Source organism: Hipposideros armiger, unplaced genomic scaffold, assembly GCF_001890085.2.
Source record: "Hipposideros armiger isolate ML-2016 unplaced genomic scaffold, ASM189008v1 scaffold_252, whole genome shotgun sequence".
NCBI classification, from domain to species: Eukaryota; Metazoa; Chordata; class Mammalia; order Chiroptera; family Hipposideridae; genus Hipposideros; species Hipposideros armiger.
Genome location: NW_017731602.1, coordinates 586,401 through 608,549, shown reverse-complemented (window position 1 = coordinate 608,549; position 22,149 = coordinate 586,401). Strand labels below are relative to the sequence as shown.

At 34.3% G+C, this 22,149-nt stretch overlaps 1 protein-coding gene across 5 annotated transcripts in view; it reads right to left on the bottom strand.

Annotated features, from left to right (window-relative positions):
- The window catches only part of KIAA0825 (KIAA0825 ortholog), a 246,087-nt gene that overhangs the window by 62,903 nt on the left and 161,035 nt on the right, over window positions 1–22,149 (bottom strand). For all 5 annotated transcript variants that reach the window (XM_019655925.1, XM_019655923.1, XM_019655922.1 and 2 more), the window contains 2 exons: window positions 15,475–15,654; window positions 3,959–4,183 (listed from right to left, as the gene is read on the bottom strand). In XM_019655925.1, the coding sequence (XP_019511470.1) occupies window positions 3,959–4,183; window positions 15,475–15,654 (405 nt within the window). The remainder of the gene's footprint in view (window positions 1–3,958; window positions 4,184–15,474; window positions 15,655–22,149) is intronic.

Below are 22,149 nucleotides of genomic sequence, written 5' to 3'. Positions count from 1 at the left end.
ATAAGACTGCTGTATTAAATGAAATAATAAACGTGAAAGCACCTAGTTTGGTACTTGGTAAACAAAAAAAATAGTTCCTCAATAATATTTTCCTTTTATTCAAATGAATATGTTTAGATCAGGCTTAAAATATAGATAAAGCAAATTAAGCTGATAAAGTGTGAAAAAAATGTATGATTTAGAATACATGAAATGTGATATGCATATTTATGTATTTTTCATTTCTTCCTTGCTATGCTTGTGCTCCTGGATATAATAATATATTTTGTGGATTTTTAAACATGCAAAAGGGAAATTCGCAATGAATGAGGTAAAGACAAAACAATGTCTTAAAATCACTTTTAAAAATTTTATTAATGGTATAAAATGTCAATAATAATTTATTGAGTAGGGATAACATGATTTATATGCTTTACTATTTTAAAAAGCTGGCCTTAACACTTAGTGAAACAGTGTTTCAAAGGCCAGGTTCTAAGTTTAGCTTGCTTCCATACTTGGTTTTAATGGCTGTCTTAGGGGAAAAAGCCACTATGTGAACATATATAGATCCACGTGGAACGAGTGTGTCAGTAACTGTGCTGGTGAAATCATGCTACTTGTTTTTCCATCTCATCCACCAAATAGGCAAAGGTTGTTGTTGAAATTTGACTAAAAATTATTCATCATTCATGAGGTCAATTAGTTATTCTTTCAAACAAATTGAGAAATATTTTGTTTTTGTATTTTTCAGAAAAATGCTCAAGAATCACTTAAGCTCTTATTTGGAATATTTTAAATCATATTAAAAATATATCTAAGTTCGTAAGTGTGATAATTTTATAGATGGTACTGGTTTTTATAAAACTAATATTTCTGGTTTTTATAAAATAAACCATCTTAATGACTTCTGATTGCACTCTGTGTATTTTTGCCGTCAATTTCTTTCTCAACAATCTGCATGTGAATGATGCCATGAATACCTCTGGTGCTTCCTGTTTCCTCTCCAGAATCCAGTTTCAGTTAAAGCAATTACTCCACCAATTTTCCCATAAAGAATTCTCCTTATTTAAAAAGTAATTCACTGCTAAGAAAATATATTCTCTAGTATATCTTTCATTTAATTAATGTCAAAGACACAATACAACTAGTTCTTTGTAGATTTGCTCTTTGAAATACGGGAGCAAATACCTAGGCTGAGCTATATCAGAAACATCTTAACTTTCCATTCAACTCTTTGGTAAATCTCCTACATCGTAGAATTTATTGTAATATTCCTTTCTTTAAATCTTCAGTGTTTTCTATGTAACAGTATTTGCTGACAAAGAAATAAAGAAATGCATTTTAGTTTGTTACCTTCTGTTCTGTCCACGTTCTGTTCTGTCATTTTTACTGTGTCAGGAAGAACAAATGTTCCCTTAAGCTAGTGACTACTTGTCTTTAATAAGTTAGAATCCCCACCCCAAAAGCCTCTGAACATTTATCAGCGTTTTGACAAATTTTGCAAAGTACTGGATTAAATACACTTGACTTAAAACATTACTGGAAACAATTAAAGAGATTTGTCTTCATGTTTTAAATGCTTATTTTTGAAATCTTTTGCTAGTACAGATGACTTTGAACTGTCTTTAGCTAATATCTCAAGGCACAATTCTCACTTAGGAGGAATTCTTATTTTACAGTAATAGATGGGAAGCCATGTTTCAAATGATTTTCCCACACATTTCCTTTTATCTATCTTTTTTCTTTTCCCTTTCTTTTCTTTTCTTCTTTCTTTCTTTCTTTCTTTCTTTTTTTTTCTTTCTTTTTTTCCCAAATCTGATCAGATTATTATAGTTTTTCCTTTTAATATGGCTGAGCAAGAGCTCCTATTAAGACTAGAAATAAGTGTGAGCTTTTTCACTTTGCCCTGTCTGCTCTTCCTTGCCTTCCCAGTATATTTCAAACTGTAGTTGATTGTTGATTTACAGGGATATGCTAAAGCCACTGTGTTCTTTGTGAAGATTAATTTTGTTAAAACTAGATTCTGAAATACAAAGGACAACCTTAATTCATTATTGTACACTAAAAGCTAATGAGTGAGGTGACCCTGTCCATTCCTTACCCAACAATATTGTCTCCAACACACAACTGACTCTCTTACAGACCAAGGGAGAAGACCAGTGACAATCTTCATATAAGGTTTTGGTACAGTTTAATTTCTTTCTTTCTTCACACACCAAAACTTTGTCTTGTACATCTCCTGAGGTTTTGTACCCATCTGGAAACAGTTATACTAGTCTTCTAAAACCAAGAGAAGATATGTACAGTTTATCTCTGGTCTCAACCCCAGTTCCTGGTAGGTAATAGGAATTCACTTAGTAAATATCTATTGAATTAATAAGTGACTAAGGTCTGGCATGTAAATATTACATTTCTTGTATACTGTAGTGAAAATGAACGTTGAGCACTGTCTGTCTAAAAGAGGGCAGAAATGAAGAATAATGGTATTCTCCTATTGTTATATCCACCTGGAATGCACAAAATGCTTTATAAAGTCACTTTTCTTCACCACCTTATTTTATATATTTATGTGTTTTGGCACCCCTTTATTGCTGTCTTGAAGAAGTGTTGTACTTCTACTCTTAGTGATACTTTTATAAAGAATATTATTTAGTAAGGAAAACCATAAAAATTGATATCTACAAAGTAAATACTTTTTGAAATCAGAGGCTCTTTGAAATGTTATGGAAGAATTCCAAAATGCTTTTAGAAAGCAAAATTATTCCTGAAGAGAACGACTTGAAAGCCACAAGCAAAATAGTGCTACTCATATGACATGATATGTTAACAATAGCTCATGCTTCCTGAATTGCTCAAAATCTCTGAAATATACAAAAGCTAGAATGAAGGAGAGATGGGAACAACTCAGACAAGGAAGAACTTAAGTAATGAAAAGCTGACATTTTTCAATTTCAATTAAATGGCCTTACTAGATTCAAAGGCAGTTTAATAGGGCTGGGACCAAATGAAAGCATTACCATGAAAGGTCACAGGGAACTGATTTGAGTTTGTAATATAAGGTCACTGGTTAAGAGCCACATTATTTAGGATCTTCATGGAGAAGAATGAAATAAAAGCTAGTCCCTTCAGTTAACTTTAGTGGGTTCAGCTGGAGTATTTTATTGTTGACAATTTCCTTAGAGTTAGTGAAAAAATATTCTCCTTCAAAGGTGAATATAAAAGGGAAAAGTTTTATTTTAAAAATCCTAAAGAAGATTCATGAATACAGATAGATACATAATATACAGTCAAAGGAATCTTGTGAATTTCTTGGAAAGTAGAAATATCTAGATAGGAAGAAACCATTTAAGAAGAAAAGACTTGATTAATAAAATAAATGAATAACACAGGTGACTGATGGTTCTTAAATACACTTACTTGGTAGATGCACTGAATAAGCACAATGCACTAAATTCAGGACCATAAGTATTAGGGGGAAAATACCCTGTCAGAAAAATACGTAGTTACTAAATGGGGTGCTATTTTTTGCCTAAAAGCTCCACATGTAGGTGTGTTAAGAAGAGAAAAGAAAGTAATAATTAATGGTTGCAGGGGAAAACTTCAAGGAAAGAATAATTAAACTGAGTATCACAGCAATCTTCTTGAGAGTATGAATGTTAGATTACACAATAGATTCAGAGGAAATTAGTCAAAATCATGTAACAAATTTGTGAATACTAACATGAACACAAAATGTCACAGAAAATTCTCAATTGGTAGTTAAATAAAGAAAGTGATGATTTGAGTCATTTTCATTTCTAGTTTCCTTGATCATATGACTCACAATAAAGAAAATTAGGGGTCCCAAATATACATGGTAAAAATAAGACTAATATAGTTTACAAATATATTATCATTTATAGAATTTAATTTAATCTCATATCCTAGAAAATTGTTTCTTCATCAGGGATATGCTCTTACAAAAAAACCCCAAATATACCTTTGCTTGATTCTTTCTTTTTGATTTCTTTTGGAATATAATTCCATTCTTTTGGAATGCTGTCACGCAAATGTTCAGGAACACTGTGCTTGTTTAGGTTTGTCTCAAAGTTTCTCCCAGAGTTCATCACAGATATGATCTGCTGTACAATGTCCTTCACAGCATCAGTCAGTGCCAGTCTCAAGCATCGGATGATGTCTAGCTCGGACTCCATGCATGTTGACACTTTAAAATCAGACAGCATATTACATTTAGCAGAATCTGGCAATATTTTGTGCCTTGTTCAATTGGGAATTCAGTCTCTCAATAATCTAGTTTAAAGCTATAGGAAAGGAAAGCTGCTTTTAACCTAGAAATCATATAATTGATAAATAGTTCATAAAGATTTGAAAAAGAATTCTTTTCATCTTGGTAATAAAAGGAATAGAAATTAAAATTATAGCGTATAACAATATTTGCTGGTAGTTTGAATTTCACTGGTGGGAATATAAATTGTGTGATCTACTTAGATGACAACTTGGCAATAATATCAAAAGCTTTAACATTTTACTTACCTGTTAATCCACTTATTCCTTCTCTAGGACTTTATTCTAAGAAATTAATTATGGTTATATAAAGGATATAGTGAAAAATGGGAAATAATCTAAATGTCCAGCAATTGGCGATTTGTTTAATTAGCCAAAGTAAATCCATCTATATAATAAAATTATGTATTGTTTAGTATAAAAATAAAAGCAGGTTAGAAAGAGTATGACATACTATTTTTACTTAAAAATAAGTATCTACATACACATATAAAAGAATTTTAAAATATACTCTACGATGTCAATGGTGATTTTCCTCTTCCTTTATTTACTTCTTCTTCTTTTACTATTACTTCTTTCCTTCCCTCCCTCTCTTCCTCTACTGCATTTCTTCCTTCCTTATTATGAATATATATATATATATATATATATATATATATACACATATATATATATACACATATATATATATCCACCATGAATATATATTATTTGTGTGATAAATGTAATAAAAATTTTAAAATATAACTGGAAAGTCCTGGGACCATCACTTGAATCAATACAGAAAAACACCTGTATCCTTTTTTCTTCCTCAGATGTAGGGGTGATATTTCTCAAATTACTCAAACCATTATTAAAATGACTATGGTGAAGAGGATCTTGGTAATATCAGCTATTGAGAGTTTAATTTTTTAACATGGCATAATCATCAGGTAAGTTGTTGCATTTGTGGGCATGATGGACGACATAGTTGTCTGTCTTTTTAATGATGTTTCATTACTTTAATTTACTGAAAGACATAAAAAAGCTTTATTCCTGTATCAATAAATAATATTCATTTTGGTTCAACTTTTTGGAGTCATGAATTAAATCACCTCAGGTATCTAAAAATCCTAGAAAGCCAGAAATTCCCCTATCTCCTTTTGTTAAAAAGGTATGTTTATTCCTTTTTAAAATAAAATCAAGGTATTGAAAATGATAGAGAAAATAACAGATCTATCTCAAAGAATTATTTAAAATTTATATGAATTAATTTGTATAAAATAATTGGCACACAGTAGTAGGCACTGTGGATATATTTGCTATTATTACCTAAGATTAGAGTTTTCTGTAAAAATTACAATGTTATAGTGTAGGGCTGCCCAGTAGTCTCTTGATACAAGGTTCTGAAACATCTTGAGCACTAGATAATATAGACAGGATTAAGCAATAGCCACAGACACCTGTGGTAGGGTCAAGATACAGATAAAGAAAGAAAAGAAGAAATGAGAGAAAAGAGAATTGAGAAAAGGTAGTAAGTGGCAAGACCTTCTCACTTCTGACTCTGCATATAAAGATCCTGGAAGTCGCCAAATAAAAAGCTGAGCAGATGAAAAAAACCAACATCTCTTAGAACTTTAAAAGAGGTGAAGACCCAAGGCAAATTGGAGATACAGACAGGCAAATACAGGGAGCCACAGCTTCGTGGAGCAGAGACCCACAAGTAGAAACTACCATGGGTAACAGTGCCAAGGTAGAAAAATCTGAACTGTAGTTGATGAATTGCTGAAGGCTGAATGCAAACAAGTCTGAGGGTTAAAATTCCAGAAAGACCCTGTTATGAGGGGACTGCCATACTTTTATGAGTTTCACCTCCAGGAACTCAGCTGGTTTCCCACAGTAAATATCAGAGAAAAATCCACTAGTGCTTCCAGCAAGGAGAGGGGGAAAGAAACATTTTTAAATAGGCCAGAGCACTCTGTTTTCTTAAGGTCTGCCCTCAGAAAAAACTATTAAAACAGAGCCTAACCCACTGGGCTTATCAGAGCCTAACTGACCTGGGTGAAGGGAAATACCCAACACAATACCCACTCTTGCCATTCTGTACCACCTAAGAGGGTAGAATAAAACTGAAAAACATGTGTGCAGTACACCTTCCAGAGGAGCAGGCTCACTATAAAACTGAGACCTAATCACAGGACTATAGATAGCTTCCCCTCCCCCACACCTCTCCACCACATTACCAAAGGCCTATTTAGACCAGTTTCTTTTACCCAGTATATCATGTCCAGTTTTCAAAAAAAACTTATAAGACATACTAAAAGGCAGAAAACACAACTTGAAAAGGCAGAGCAAGCATCAGAAATAGACATAGGAAAGATGTTAGTAATATCAGACCAGGAATCTAACAGCTATGGTTAATATGTTAAATGCTCTAATAAATGACATAGACAGCATGCAAGAACAAGTTGGCAATGTAAGCAGAGAGACAGAAGTCCTAACAAAGAGCGAGAAAGAAATACTAGCGATCAAAAGCATTGCAACAAAAATGAAGAATGCCTTTCATGGGCTTATTAGTAAACTGGACATGGCTCAGAAAAGAATCTCTGAACTTGAGCATATCTCAGTAGAAACTCCAAAACTGAAAAACAAAGAGAGCCAAGACAACAAACAAACAAACAAAGAACAGAACAGAATATTTAAGGACTGTGGGACAACTACAGAAGGTATAACATGCATGAATTGGAAATATAGGAGAAGAAAAACAGAAAGAAACAAAATAAATATTTAAAACAATAGTAATCGAGAATTTCCCCCAAATTAATGTAAAACACAAACCACAGATCCAAAAAGCATAGAGGATATCAAGCAGAATAAATACTTAATAAACAAACAAACCCAAAAACAAAAGAACACAAAACTATACCTAAGCATATTGTATTTAATCTATTGAAAATCAAATATTGAAAAAAAATTTATGAAAGAAGCCATAGGGAAAAAGACAATTTTCCTTTAGAAGAACAAAGATAAGAATTGCATCTGACTTCTCAGCAACCATGCTAGTAAAAAAAGGGTGAAATGAAATATTTGGAGAGAGAGAGACAGAGAGAGAGAACACCAGCCTAGAATTCTATACCTTGCAAAATTATGCTTCAAAAGTAAAGAAGAAATAAAGACTTTCTCAGACAAACAAAAATTGAAGGGATTTATTGCCAGTAGACTTCCCTTGTAAGAAATGTTAAAAGAAGTTATTTAAAGAGAAGATAATATAAGTTAGAAACTCAGATCTGCATACAGTAAGGAAGAGCATTGAAGAAGAAATAAGTGAAGGTAAAATAAAAAAGTTTTATTTTTCTTATTTGTAAGTGATCCAACAGATAAGTTTTTTAAAAATATTATCAACAATGTGTTCATTTATGCATACATCTTTAATACATATGCACACATACATACTTATACATGTTTATATATAAGTGAAATGAATGACAGCAATGATACAAGGAATGGGAGGAAAGAATTAGGATTGTTGTGTTATTATAAGGTATTCACACAACCTATGAAGTGTTATAATGTTCTTTGAAAGTGGACTTGGATTAGTTTCAAACTCTCTCTATATATGTTGCAAATTCTAGGGCAATTGCTTAAAAAAATAAAAAAAAGTATAACTGGTATGCTAAAAAATGAGAGAAAATAGAACCCTATAAAATGCTCAGTTTAAACCAACAAAGGCAGAAGAAGAGTGGAGTGGAAGCCAAAAGCAGAAACAAAGAACAAAGGCAATAAATAGAAAACAATAACAAATATGGTAGATATTAATCTAACTATATAAATAATCACTTTGAGCATCAATGGACTAAAAGCACAAATTAAAAGACAGAGGTTGACCAATGTGTACCAAAAACCCAGACCATCTATATGTTGTTTACAAGAAACCCACTTTAAATGTAATGACACATATATATTACAAGTAAATTGATGGAAAAAAGTATTTCATGTTAACACAAATCAAAAGAAAGCAAAAGAAGCTATGTGAATTTCAGATAAACAGACTTCAAAGCAAGTGAAGTTATCAGGGATAAAGGAAGGTATTACATAAAGATAAATGGGGTCATTTCTCCAAGAAGACATAACAATTCTTAATATGTACATACCTAACAACAGAGTGTCAAACTATGTGAGGCAAAAACTGATAGAACTGCAAGAAAAAATGGATGAATCTACTACCATAGTTGGAGACTTTAGCACCCCTCTATCAGAGAGAGGTCCAGCAAGTAGAAAATCTGTAAGGACAAAGTTGAGCTCAACACCATCAATCAACTGGATATAATTGACATCTATAGATTACTTCATCTAACAAAAGTAGAATACATATTCTTCTCAAGCTTACATTGAACATTCACTAAGATAAACCACATTCTGGGCAATAAAACATACTTAAATTGAAAAAAGAATAGAAATCACACAATGTCTGTTCTGACCACAAAGGGATTACACTAGAAATCAATAACAGAAAGATAACTGGAAAATGTGGTTATTGAACAACACACTTTTAGATAACACATGGGTAAAAGTAGACATCTCAAGGGAAACTTAAAAATACTTTGAACTAAATGAAAATGAAAACACAACTTATCAATATTTGTGGGATGAAGCAAAGGCAGTCCTTAGAGAGAAATTTATAGCATGGAATGCATATACTAGAAAAGAAGAAATCAACAGTCTAAGTTTCCACCTTAGGAAACTAGAAAAATAAGAACAAATTAAATCCAAACTAGGCAGAAGAAAAAAGTAATAAGAATTAGAGCAAATATCAATGAAACTAAAATGAGGAAATCAATAGAAAAAAATCAACAAAACTTAAAGTCGGTTCTTTGAAAAGATCAGTAGAATCAATAAGCCTCTAACCAGGCTAACTGAGAAAAAAGAGAGAGTATACAAATGACTAACATCAGAAATGAAAGCGGAAACATCACTACAGATCCATGGACATTATAAGGGTAATAAAGGAAGATTATAAACAATTCTATGCCCACAAATTAGATATCCTAGATGAAATTGACCAATTCCTTAAAAGACACAATCTGTCAAAACTCACCCAAGAAGAAATAGACAGTCTGAATAGGCCTATATCTACTAAAGAAAGTGAATCAGTGATTAATAACCTCCCCAAACTGAAAACACCAGGCCCTGATGGGTTCACTAGTGAATTCTACCAAATATTTAAAGAGGAAATTATACCAATTCTTTTCAGTCTCTTTCAGAATATTGAAAGAGACGGACAACTTCCTAATGCATTTTGATGCCAGCATTACCTGAATAACAAAACCAGACAAAGACATTACAAGACAAGAAAACTACAGATTAACATGACTCATTAACATAGATGCAAAAAATCAAAACAAAATATTACAAATTGAATCCAAAATTGTATAAAAAGAATTATACATCATAACTAAGTGGGATTTATCCAAGGTATTCAAGGCTGGTTCAACATTAGAAAATCTACAGGAAACATAACTATCAGTGAAAACAAAATCTGTAAAGAATGAAAACAAAATCTACATACCCAACAACATAACATTCATAAAATCTGGCATCCAATCAAAAATTACTAGACATACAAAAAATGAAAAAAAAATATGATCTATAGTCAGAGGAAAAAAAATCAATCAATAGGAACATACTCCAAAATGACAGAGATGATGAAATGAGAAAACAAGGGTTTAAAACAGATTTCATATACATGAATAAGAATTTAAAAATGAGAGAAATACAATATAAGAAGGAACTAAATAGAATTGCTACAAGTTAAAAATATCTAGAATAAAAATTCAACGTTGGTCCTAACAGCAGTATAAAATCTACAGAAGAAAAGATCACTGAACTTGAAGATACAATAGAAAGTATCCAAACCAAGCACAGACACATAAAAAGGCTAAAAACAAAAAGCAGAGCAGGATCCAAGGTGGTGGAGTAGATTAATGCTGTGCTTGACTCCTCCTGAGACCGCATTAAAATTACAAATAAATTATAGAACAATCAACCTGGAGAACCATCTGAAGTCTAGTTGAACAGAAGTTTGATAACTAAATATATAAAGAAGAAGCCACATGGAGACTGGTATGAGGGGCAGAGACACAGAATGGGCAGCCCCACACTTGCATGTGGTGGTTGAGAGTTGGGAGGGATATTTTGGCCTCAGAGATCCTCCCTCCCCCAGGGGGAGTAAGTGACCCCCAAGCCCACACTGGGCTCCCCATCCCCAAGTACCAGTGCTAGGAAGAGGGCCCCCCACAACATCTGGGTTTGCTCATGGAGCACCCAGCACAGGTGACCAGGGAGACTGTCACTAGCTCCCACAGAGTACGTACTACATAAGGCTTCCTGGCCAATATTTGGAGAGGTAGCAGATCTACCTAGTTCATAGAAACAAACAGAGAGGCAGCCAAAATTAGGAAACAAAGAAATACATTCCAAATGAAAGAAAAGGAGAAAACTCCCAAAAAAGAACTAAACAAAATGGAGACAAGCAACCTACCAGATACAGAGTTCAAAACAATGATTATAAGGATGCTCAAGGAACTTAGTGAGAACTTCAGCAAAGAGATAGTAAACACACAAGTGGAGGTAGGAAACATGAAAAAGAATCAGTCAGAAATGAAAAATATAATAACCAAAATGAAAAATGCACTAGAAGGAATCACTAGCAGACTAGATGAAGCAGAGGATCAAATCAGTGATCTAGAAGACAAAGTAGCAGAAAACACCCAACTGAAACAGCAAAAATAAAAAAGAATAAAAAAAATGAGAATAGTTTAAAAGACGTCTGGGACAACTTCAAGCGTACCAACATTCACATCATAGGGATACCAGAAGAAGAAGAGAGAAAGCAAGGGATTGAGAACCTATTTGAAAATATAATGACTGAAAACTTTCCTAACCTGAAAAAGGAAATAAACATACAAGCCCGGGAAGTACAGAGAGTCCCAAACGAGATGAATCTAGACAGGCCCACACCAAAACACATTATAATTAAAGTGGCAATGGTTGAAGACAGAGAGAGAATCCTAAAAGCATCAAGAGAAAAACAACTATTAATAGTTACTTATAAGGGAGCCCCATAAGATTGTCAGCTGATTTCTCAACAGAAACTTTGCAGGCCAGAAGGGAGTGAAGAAAAACAAAGGCCTACAACCAAGACTACTTTACTCAGCAAGGCTATTATTTAAAATTGAAGGAGAGATAAGGAGCTTCCCACACAAAAAAAAGCTACAGGAATTCATTGCCACCAAGCGAGTATTACAAGAAATGTCTTTAAGGAGAAGAAAGGAGAAAATAAACGAAAATAAAAAATATGAATAACAAATTATAATATCTATGTTATTGCAGATCAATAATAATTTTAAATGTAAATGGATTAAATGCTTCAATCAAAAGACATAGGATAGCCGAATGGATAAGAAAACAGGACCCATGCATATGCTGCCTACAAGAGCCCAGCTCAGGTGGAAAGACACACATAGGCTGAAAGTAAAGGAATGGAAAAAGATATTTCATGTAAATGGAAATAAGAAAAAATCTGGAGTAGCAATACTTACATCGGACAAAATAGACTTTAAAATGAAGACTACAATAAGAGACAAAAAAGAACATTACATAATGATAAAGGGATCAATCTAACAAGAGGACATAACCCTGGAAAACATCTATGCACCCAACATAGGAGCACCCAAATAGAATAGGTGCCAAAAAATGTATACATGTTTTAAGAAAGGAAAAAACAGTATTAAAATTGTAATACTCAATATATACCAATAAAAAAAGATGAATACAAGTCATGTGTATATGTTTTTTTTGGCACCCCTGGTTATATAAAACAAATATTTATTGACATAAAGGCAGAGATCAACAGTAACACAATCATTAACACCCTGCTGACACCAATGAGTAGATCATCCAGACAGAAAATTAACAAGGAAACAGAGAAAAATGTAATACTGAAAAATACTGAGTTAATCCAAGAGAAAGTCAAAATGAAGAGAAAAGGAACAAAATTTAGATGGGACAAACAGAAAGCAAATAACAATAGGGACATGTAGTTCCAAGTATTAGAATAGAGAGTCCACAATTAGATGCATACATTTGATTAATTGGTCATTTGATTTCTGACAAAAGCATTGAAGTAATTCAACAGGTATAGAATAGTGATTTCTAAAAATGGTGCTGGAAAAATTATACATTTGTATAAAAATATATAAATTTCAAACATAAAGGCAAAGTACTTTTCTCATGCAATCAAAAGCTGAAATAACACCTCACTCACGCTATATAAAAAAATCAACTTGAAATTATTATACATACACCAACTATATATGGTGTCAGATGGGTACTAGATTTATTGGGGTGATCACTTCATTAGTTATATAAATGTCTAATCACTATGTTGTATACCTGAAACTAATATAATATTGAATGTCAGCTATAATTAAAAAATAAGGAAGTTATTTAAAAAAAAAGAAATGACCACTGGAGGACCCCAACTTAATTACATTTGTATTTCTATCTTTTGTAATCTTTTTTGTTTTTTAATTTGAAGATCTAATTGGCTTTATTATGCAATTCATGAATCAGCCAGCATCCCATCTAGCAACTGTTGTAGAAGGTCTCTCGTAATCTTTTTTTAAATGGATATTTTCAGACTAGTTTTTCTCCACTAGATTATGTTCATTCACAGGAGCTATGTGTTGGATTTCTAATTATAAAATCAGATTGTATATTTCATTATTAAATTCATATGCTCATAAAGCAAATGTTTCAAAATATTTTGTCAAAGAGAAATAACATAGGCTAGGTGTCAAAAGATCTGGTTTCTTGTTCTGATTCTGCAACGTCATCATTGGACAATCTTTGGCAATGCTCTTAACATCCTGACCTTGGTTTACTCAGCAACAAGATCAGGGTAAGGGCTACTTCATCCTTGCCTTTCAACCATAAAATGATAAGACTGTGGGGCTGGCCGAGTGGCTCAGTTGGTTAAGAGCTCGCTCAAGAGTTTGAGTTCTGAGCAACAGCGGTTCGAGTCCAGCCCAAGCTGAGCAGCCGCTGAACAGCCGCTGAGCAGCCGCTGAGCTGCCAACAGGTAGCAGGATGGCTCAGCTTAAAAAAAAAAAAAAAAATGATAAGACCGTGATGCTCTATGGATAGGTATACTGAAATCAGTGACAGTGTTTCCGGAGGCGGAAAACATACCAGTTTTTAAATAATGCACTCCAGTTGGTCTGGGTAAGTTATTTATATTTACTAAAGCGTAGATCTATTAGTGGTAAAATGTAAATATTGTGAGACTATGATTATGTATCTCTGCTGTATTTCCTTTAAACCTGCTATATTTTCAAGTTAAACAGAAGTCATAGTAAAAGGGTTATTTTTGTTATGAATTAGTATATTGCACTATCTTATTAGAGTTTTTAAGATAATCATAATTGCTAACACAAGAAAAGAAAAACATTTGTAAAGATTTAAATAGGAGAGAAAAAAACAAAGGTATAGTCCCCTGTGACCACTGCACAGTCTCAGGTTCCAGAGAATATTTGAGACCCAAAATATATTTGTTAATGTTTATAGAGAAACAACTTGTATAAAAGCCAAGGACATTTCACCAATTTGAAGTTCTGCTTCTTTGAGCCTCCACACACAACGTGGGCTCTGTGAATATGTGTAATTCCTGATTCAAGAGACTTCTAAGACCTTGTGGAGGATGATTTGCTCAATGTGTAGACAAAGAGAAGACTAAGTAGGAGCAAGTAGCAGATTGCTCTCTCATGCCAGTACCTAAAGTCTACTGATATCTTCTAGGTAATTTTCAGTACAGTTTTGTGCTGCATGTAAAAATGGTTCAAAAACCTAAGCGTAGAAGGAAAAGTAATGGTTGAAGCATGTGAGTCCCCAATTCTTTATAAGCTTTCAAGAGAATCTACAATAGCTCTTACTTCACCAGAAACAACTAAAAACAGCAGGGAGTAAAGGGGCTTTCAAAATTGTTTTTCTTTCAGTTCAGTCAAGTCCACATCAGAAGTAACTTAGTCTTGTTATCTAAAAAACTGCCCCTCCTTTGGTTAAAAAGGAAGCAGTGAATGAATGCACAAAATCTAGGAGACAAAACTTTAAAAGGAGATAATTATTACAGAATCTTTAAGTCACAGATTCAGATTTTTGAAATCATTACTTAAAGTTAACTATTGCTATTTTGCAGGGATAATGACCGACAGAATATGTAATGTAATGACTTTAAAATAGCAAAAAAGATATTCAAATAATGTCTAGAGGATAGTCAAAAGAATGAAACCAGAATTACAAGCCAATTAGATTTTGTTATATGACTCCTAGGAAATATTTTATGAAAATCTCAGTTCTAAACAGAGTATGAGAAAGCTTATAGGTTGACAGCCAAATGTAAATGATGTAAATGGTTAATGGACTAACAAGACAACCACTGTGTAAGTTCCCATCCTTTTCCCCCCCAGATATTAAGTATGGAGATTTAAAGGCAGGACATTAAGGATAAAACAATGTGAAAATCTTTGCATCTGGCCCTGAAGGTGGGGCGGCCCATGAATATTTCCTATTCAGATACTAACTTGCTCTCTCTTTAACATTTGCTCTAGGTATAGGCAGAAGAACAAAACAAATGGGAAAACATATTGTCCCCCAAAAGAATGATAAAATGCCTTGTAGAGAGAAGCACCATGGTCATCATGATAAATGCCTTTTATGTTTGAAGAAAATTGACCAGTAGTTTTGTCCATCAGCTCATTGAATAAATGCACCCAAGCATTGAAAAACATTTTTTCAAAAAACTTTTACAAATAACATCTTACTAATGTATGCCCAACAGCAAAACATAATCACTGGTAAATATTAAATTAAATATTTATGAGAGAACACGTCTTCTTAATAATAATAATAATAATAATAATAATAATAAAAGAAAATTGGCATTACATAATTTTCCCCCTTAACTTTCCCATTGCCTTGTCCCAAGTATACTAAATTTTGATAGGAACTAACAACTAATGACTCCCAAAAGAAGCTTTTATGCTGAAAAAAAATGTAAGATAAGCTTTTACAAATAACAAGCTCAGCAAAACTTATATTAAAAAATTTTAAAGACCTTTAAAAATACATTCAGGTATCTTTAAAATGCTTCTTTTAGAGGTAGTAAATTTCTCATACCTGGAATATTGTATAAAAAGTTCCATAATTGTTCTTCTTCCATGTAGCTCACAAAAATATTTCCAAAGGTTTGTGGAGAAAAAGTGCAATAGTATAATACTTTAAAGATGGCTTCCATCAAGCTGGGTATTTGGTTCAGATTATTTTCTGTATCAAAACCTTGTTCTTGAATGGTGCATTCTTAAAAAGAATAAAAATGATTTAGTAAGATAGGTGTCAACGAATATGATTAAATTCTTATCACTTACCCTGGCATAATGTTGTAGAAATGTATTTGATTAATATTTACATAGTAAGAGAAATGCCACATTCTTTCAGATCAGTGGCCCATCTAACCCAATGTTGTTTCTGAGCTACTCATGGATATATGTGAAAAAAATTTTTGAGAAGGACCACAATGACATCACTTCAAAGGGCATGCTAGTTTCCCCCGTATGTCAGAATTCTTTTTGCTCTTCAAGAAAATTTTTTTATTCATTTTTTCATTGATAAGTAATACACATTCATTCTAGAAATTATTTAAAAATCCAACTAAGAAAACAAAATTGTACCAAAATCTACCAATAAGAGATATTCACTATATTTAGTCCAGTATTTTATTCATATTATATACAAACATACATAAATGAATACATGTAAGTGTATAACCTGAATGCCAAATAGAATTATTCTATATTTACGCATTTGTTATCTAAAATCTATTTAAAGCTAGTCGAATCTTTGTTTCTCTCTTTTGTATTTGTGTTCTGAATTTATTATATGGATCATCCATTATTATGTTCTGAAACTCAGAACATAAATTTCATGGAAAATTCACATTTATAGTCTTATCAGAATTATGTTACCAAGTCTACAAACAAATTTATACATGTTTCTCAAACCTATAGTCCCTATCATTTCACAATTAACTAACCCTTATTAATAAAAAAGGGTTTTCTCAATAAAACTATTTTAGGAACTCCCTTAAAGATAGAGCCATTTTAATTGCCCTTTATAGCCCTTCTCTGACTCCCTCATGACTTCCTCAAAGATCAGTAATCAGAAGTGCCTATACTGGTGTATCTATATATTACACTGGAGACATAAAATAATAATTTCTATTTTGTTTGGATAATTAGCATGGTATGTCCAGTATCATAATATGTAAAATATTTATTGAATTAAAGATAATAAAAATGACTCATATCTTGTCTGTTATATTTTAAATATCTGGAATAAATACAATCTAAATTATTGGAATTGGTGCATTTCTTTTTCTTGATCATTTAGAAATTCATCACTTTATGTTTCCTCTTGATAATTTTATTTTTGTGATTTGATTTGCATGATCAAGAACTCAATCTTATCTGCAATCTAATCAGCAGCACCATAGACTTTATGCAGAGAAAATTTATTGTTTTATTGTTTTTGCATTCCTAATATCCATTCTCTCTTTTTTTTTTAGCTGAGCCATCCTGCCACCTGTTGGCAGTTCAGCGGCAACTCAGCTCAGGCTGGCATTGAACCGCTGTTGCTCAGAGCTCAAACTCTTGAGCGAGCTCTTAACCAACTGAGCCACTCGGCCGGCCTCATTCTCTCTTTTTAAAGAAGTTAGTTTTCCTTTAGCAAGCTATCGCTGCCTCCACCACCACCGTCATTCCCCCAGTCCCAGCTCGCACATGTGCACGCACACACACACACACACACACACACACACACACACACACTCTGTTTATGTGGTTGGATGAAGTTGACTCCATCACCTGTGGGCACATGACTATCCCTCCTATCAACAGTGATTAGTTCAGGTATACATAGGTAACCAATCAGAATGATCCTCAGGATTTTTGCTGGAACTATTGGCAAGTGGTGTTCTCTTTCTACTGGGATTGGTAAACTGGTAAAAAAGTAGGCTGGAAGTTACTGATGGCCATTTTGGGGAGAATTTGACTGAGAACAAATCCCATACAGTAAGAAGCAGAACCAAGAGATGGAGGAGAACATTCCTGAGCAGATAACAATGTTTGAGAATCTAGATCCAGCAATGCCTACATACAGAGGGTCCCAAAAAAAGGAATACACATTTTAAGAAAGGGGAAAAAACTGCATTAAAATTTAATACTCAATATGTATCTATAACAAAAGATGAATACAATTCATGTGTATACATTTTTTTGCACCTCCTGTATTTACACTGGCTGAGCTGATAAATTTTCCTTTTGGGTTAAACCAGGCTTATTTGGGTTTCTTTCACTTGAGATCTTGAGTCCTGATATTTTCATCAAGCATAAAAGGTTAAATGACAAAGAGTACTAGTCCAGGCATTCATAATCTCATCTTTCTTATCCATATAGTCTCTGCAGCTCTCTTTGCCTTTCCCTCCCTCCAATTCATCTTACATAAAAGTATCAGTTATCTTCCAAGTCATTGCCCCATGTGTAAACCTTCCCCTGTCCCTCAACTTTGTTAGGAATTCTTCAGCATGATAAAGAGTTTCCACAATTTTTTCCAAATTATATTCCAATCGTTAAACATCATTTCACCCAGATTGGTTTCCTTGTTTTCCTTATAAATGTTCCCTCCCATCTCCTTTTTTTTGTGTCTGCCATTCCATTAGTCTAGAATGTTCTCCTCCAATAAAATCCCCATGGTTTACTCAATTTCTGTGTCAGCAGTCATAATACAAGATGTTGAGGTCCATGCCTTCCAGGGATTCTCTGCCTGTGTATGTGTGCATATTTGTGTGTGTGTGTGGGGGGGGAGGTGATGGAAATGTAAAAAATCATTACAGCACTGTAAGGATAAGTAAGGTGACCATACACCCTCGTTTGCCTGGGGCAGTCCTGGTTTTGGTGTAATTATTAGTAGCATCCTCTTTCACTCTTAAATATGTCCCACTTTGGATGACAAATTATTTGATCACCTTTAGTCTAAGTACCTTATAAGGCACTTATAAATACAAAAGAGGATGCTTTAATTTTGTGGGAGGAAACAGAGAAGATCATGTCTCAGCAAAGTCTTTAAGGAGGAGAAGTTTATCAGCATGACAAGGTCGAGGTGGGGGAGGTAGTTTCCAGAAAGATAGAAGAGTTTATATAATTGTGAGAAGTTGGTTAGCTGCTGGGAGGGTGGTGTGGCTGAGGTGTGGCTGGTGTGAGGGAGATGGGAGATGAAGCTAAACAATCCACAGAGTATGAATAATCTAAGGCCCCTGTGAATCACACAATGACAATGCAGATGGGAGAAAGGGGGATAGATACTAGGAATCATTATAATAAAAATAAGTATTATTAGTAGTAGTAGTTATAGTAGTATTATTACCATATAAATGCATCAACATACTTCAGTGAGATATTAGTTTTTATTTTTCTCTCTTTATTTTCCTTTGCCATGGAATAAAGTCATCTATTTCTGTTTACTTGCCTTGGGGGATTTTTGCTATTTGAAAAGCCCAAATAGACTGAAGTCAGTTGTCCCCCTAGAATTAAAAAAAAAGAAAACGGGCCGGCTGAGAGGCTCAGTTGGTTAAGAGCTTGCTCAAGAGTTTGAGCTCTGAGCAACAGCGGTTCGAGTCCCCGCTCGAGCTGAGCAGCTGCTGAGCTGCCAACAGGTGGCAGGATGGCTCAGCTAAAAAAAAAAGAAAAGCTAAATCTGTTGAATATTAGTTTGAACTACATGAAATAGCCATTTTTTAGGTCCCAAAAGGTAAAATACTGGCAGTACCATATGATACCCACGTGGAATCCTGTGTGTGCTGGTGGGTAGACAGGGGCGAGGGTTTGGAGGGCTCAGAGAGGGAAGGTGCACGGGGACTGCAGAGAGCAGCTCAGGGTCTGCAGCGGGGAGCCCCTGCACCTCGCCTGCCAGCCGTGCTCAGGGAGGCCTGTCTGGGTGACGCCTCGAGGGAAGCTGGATCCCTGGCAGTGGTTCCCAGTCTCATCGAAGATTTCAGGCCATACCTGCTGGCTGCTTGTTAAGTCAGTCCTTTCCCTTCTCCTCCTCATGGAGGTCTAGCCCTCTCCTATTACTCTGCCTCTGCTTCAGGACCAGACATTTATTTAATAAAAAATCCTCCAGGTTTGTCTTTATGGCATCGTCAGTAGACTTTAAAGGAATAAAAATCAGTGAGTTCCAGACCTGCCGAAAGTATCCATTGTCCAAACCGTCCTCATCCACTTAGCCTCATCTTCATCGATCAATAATTTTACCCAGGAGGCATTGCCCCATCAGATCAACATCTGACCCAGGCCTGGGCTCTCTTACTATCCTCCCTTTAATGGGAGTCACACTCCTATTTCTCTCCATTCCTCTTACTAAGGAAGGAGGAGGGACTCTTCTCAATGGTGAGTTTGCAAGTAGGGGGACTAGGCACGGATGGCTCAGCTTTTGGGACCCACCTGACTGCAGTGGGCTGCATTCTGGCAGGCGCTCCCCTCTGCTAAGTCTATGAGGGAAGGCTCTGCCACTGCCAAGGGGTCCTGTGGCTTTCAACTCTGTTAGTAACTTAGAGGGTAATGAGGGCAGAGCTAGGATTGTTAAAGAGATGGAGAGATGAGCTTAATACTGGAAAGCAACATTGATTGGTAAGCCACATATTTAAAGCCATATTCCCTGAACCAGGTTTTACCAATAATAAAGCTGCTATTTTGAATTCCATCTGCCTTCTCCTTTATCTATCTAATGGTTTATACATTAGATAAACAAATATAAGATTTGGAAACAGGTTGTCTTTTCAATAACATTGAAGGGGCCTTTTCGCTGCAGTCATTATTTTAAACTCCTTTTGAGAACTGAACTTGTTAGTGCTTCAAAGGAAGGGTAGTGTCAGGCGAGGAACTTGACTACCTACCCACCAGGAAGCTGTGCTGATTGCTACCAAAGGTTTACACATACATGGTACACTGCACTTTGCTTTCCAAGACTGCTTAATTTTTACTTTCTACAAGACTGTTGTTAATGACAAGCTCCTGCTGAGTCACTAAAATGGATTTGGCAGGAGTGTTGTGGAAGAGTGTGCCATGAGCTAAGGGATGCTGAATTAAACAGGCACTAACGAGCCTCCCTAATCAAAGGGAAGAGACAGAAAGACTCACTTCAGACATAGGTATGAGATAGAAAGTGCAAGAACACGAAGTGTAGCACATAAAACAAGGACTCAAAGCCTAAAACACTGGACCAATAAATTAATACCCAAGGAAAGGGGGGTGGAGTATCACATGAAAATCACTTTAGGGAAGCACAAAATTCTAGTGTCACAGCCTAGTTTGCTATGAAAACAACAAAAATAAAATTGAAACCTGACTTGAAAATTAGTTTTCAAATTTTGCCGTTTGTTTTATAAAAGGCTAACAATAAATATAAAAGCCTGTCACTTATTTATGTTTTCAATTAAATATGAATTATTACTTTCTTTCCTTTATACCATTCTTATTAATATTTTAGCGAATTTTGAAATTTTAAAAAGGAATTCTCACACAATGGGTCTTAAATATATGAAGACAAAAAAAAATAAAAGTCATTCTTTTCAGGGATCCTTTTTCCCAAGTTTTTTTCTGGGAATTATGTCCTTGCTTTATGTTCTAAAATGCTTGTATACAAATTAAAGTTCAGCACTTACAATGGATTCTATGCCATTTTCCTCAGTACCCAAATAAACACTAAACATCAGATTTCTCTTTTGAATACCCACACTCTCAGATTCAGGGCTATGATTATGGTGAGATGGGAGACAGGTCTTTATTGAATATCCACAATGGTGCAAACACTAAGCTAAGTGTTTTACATACATTTTCCCATTTATCTTGATCCTCACAAAAACTCTATGAGGTGAATGTGATCTCCATTTATGTTTAACAAATGAAAAAACAAAGTTTAAAAAAAGAAGATTTTAATGCATTATTTTTTCTTTTTAAAATTTTTATTGAATTTATTGGGGTGACATTGGTTAGTAAAATTAAATAGGTTTCAAGTGTGCATTTCTATAATACATCATCTATATATCACATGGTGTGTACACCACCCAGAGTCAATTTTGTTTCCAACACTATTTATTTGACCCTCTTCTACTACCCACCTCCCCTTACCATCTGGTCACCACTAAACTGTTGTTTGTGTCTATGTTTTTGTTTGTTTGTTTGTCCTATTCATTTCCTGCCTTCAGTTTTATATTCCACATATGAGTGAAGTCATGTAGTTTGTAGCTTTTTCTGTTTATTTGGCTTAGCATGATAATCTCAAGATCCATTCATGTTGCCGTAAATGGCAGTATTTCATCTTTTCTTATGGCTGAGTAATATTCCATTGTATATATGTACCACATCTTCTTTATCTAATCATCTATCAAAGGACACTTTGGTTGTTTCCATGTCTTGGCCATCATGAATAATGCTGCATTGAACATAAGGGTATATATATCTTCACAAATCAATGTTTTCATATTTTTTGGGGTAGATGCCCAGAAGAGGATTGCTGGGTCACATGGTAATTTTATTCTTAATTTTTTGAGGAACCTCCACACTGTTTTCCATAGTGGCTGTACCAATTTACATTCCTACCAGCAGTGTATGAGGGTTCCTTTTTCTCCACAACCTCTCCAGCATGTTATTACTTGTCTTGTTGATAATAGCCATTCTAACAGGTATGAGGTAGTATTTTATTGTGGTTTGATTTGAATTTCCCTAATAGCTAGTGAAGTTG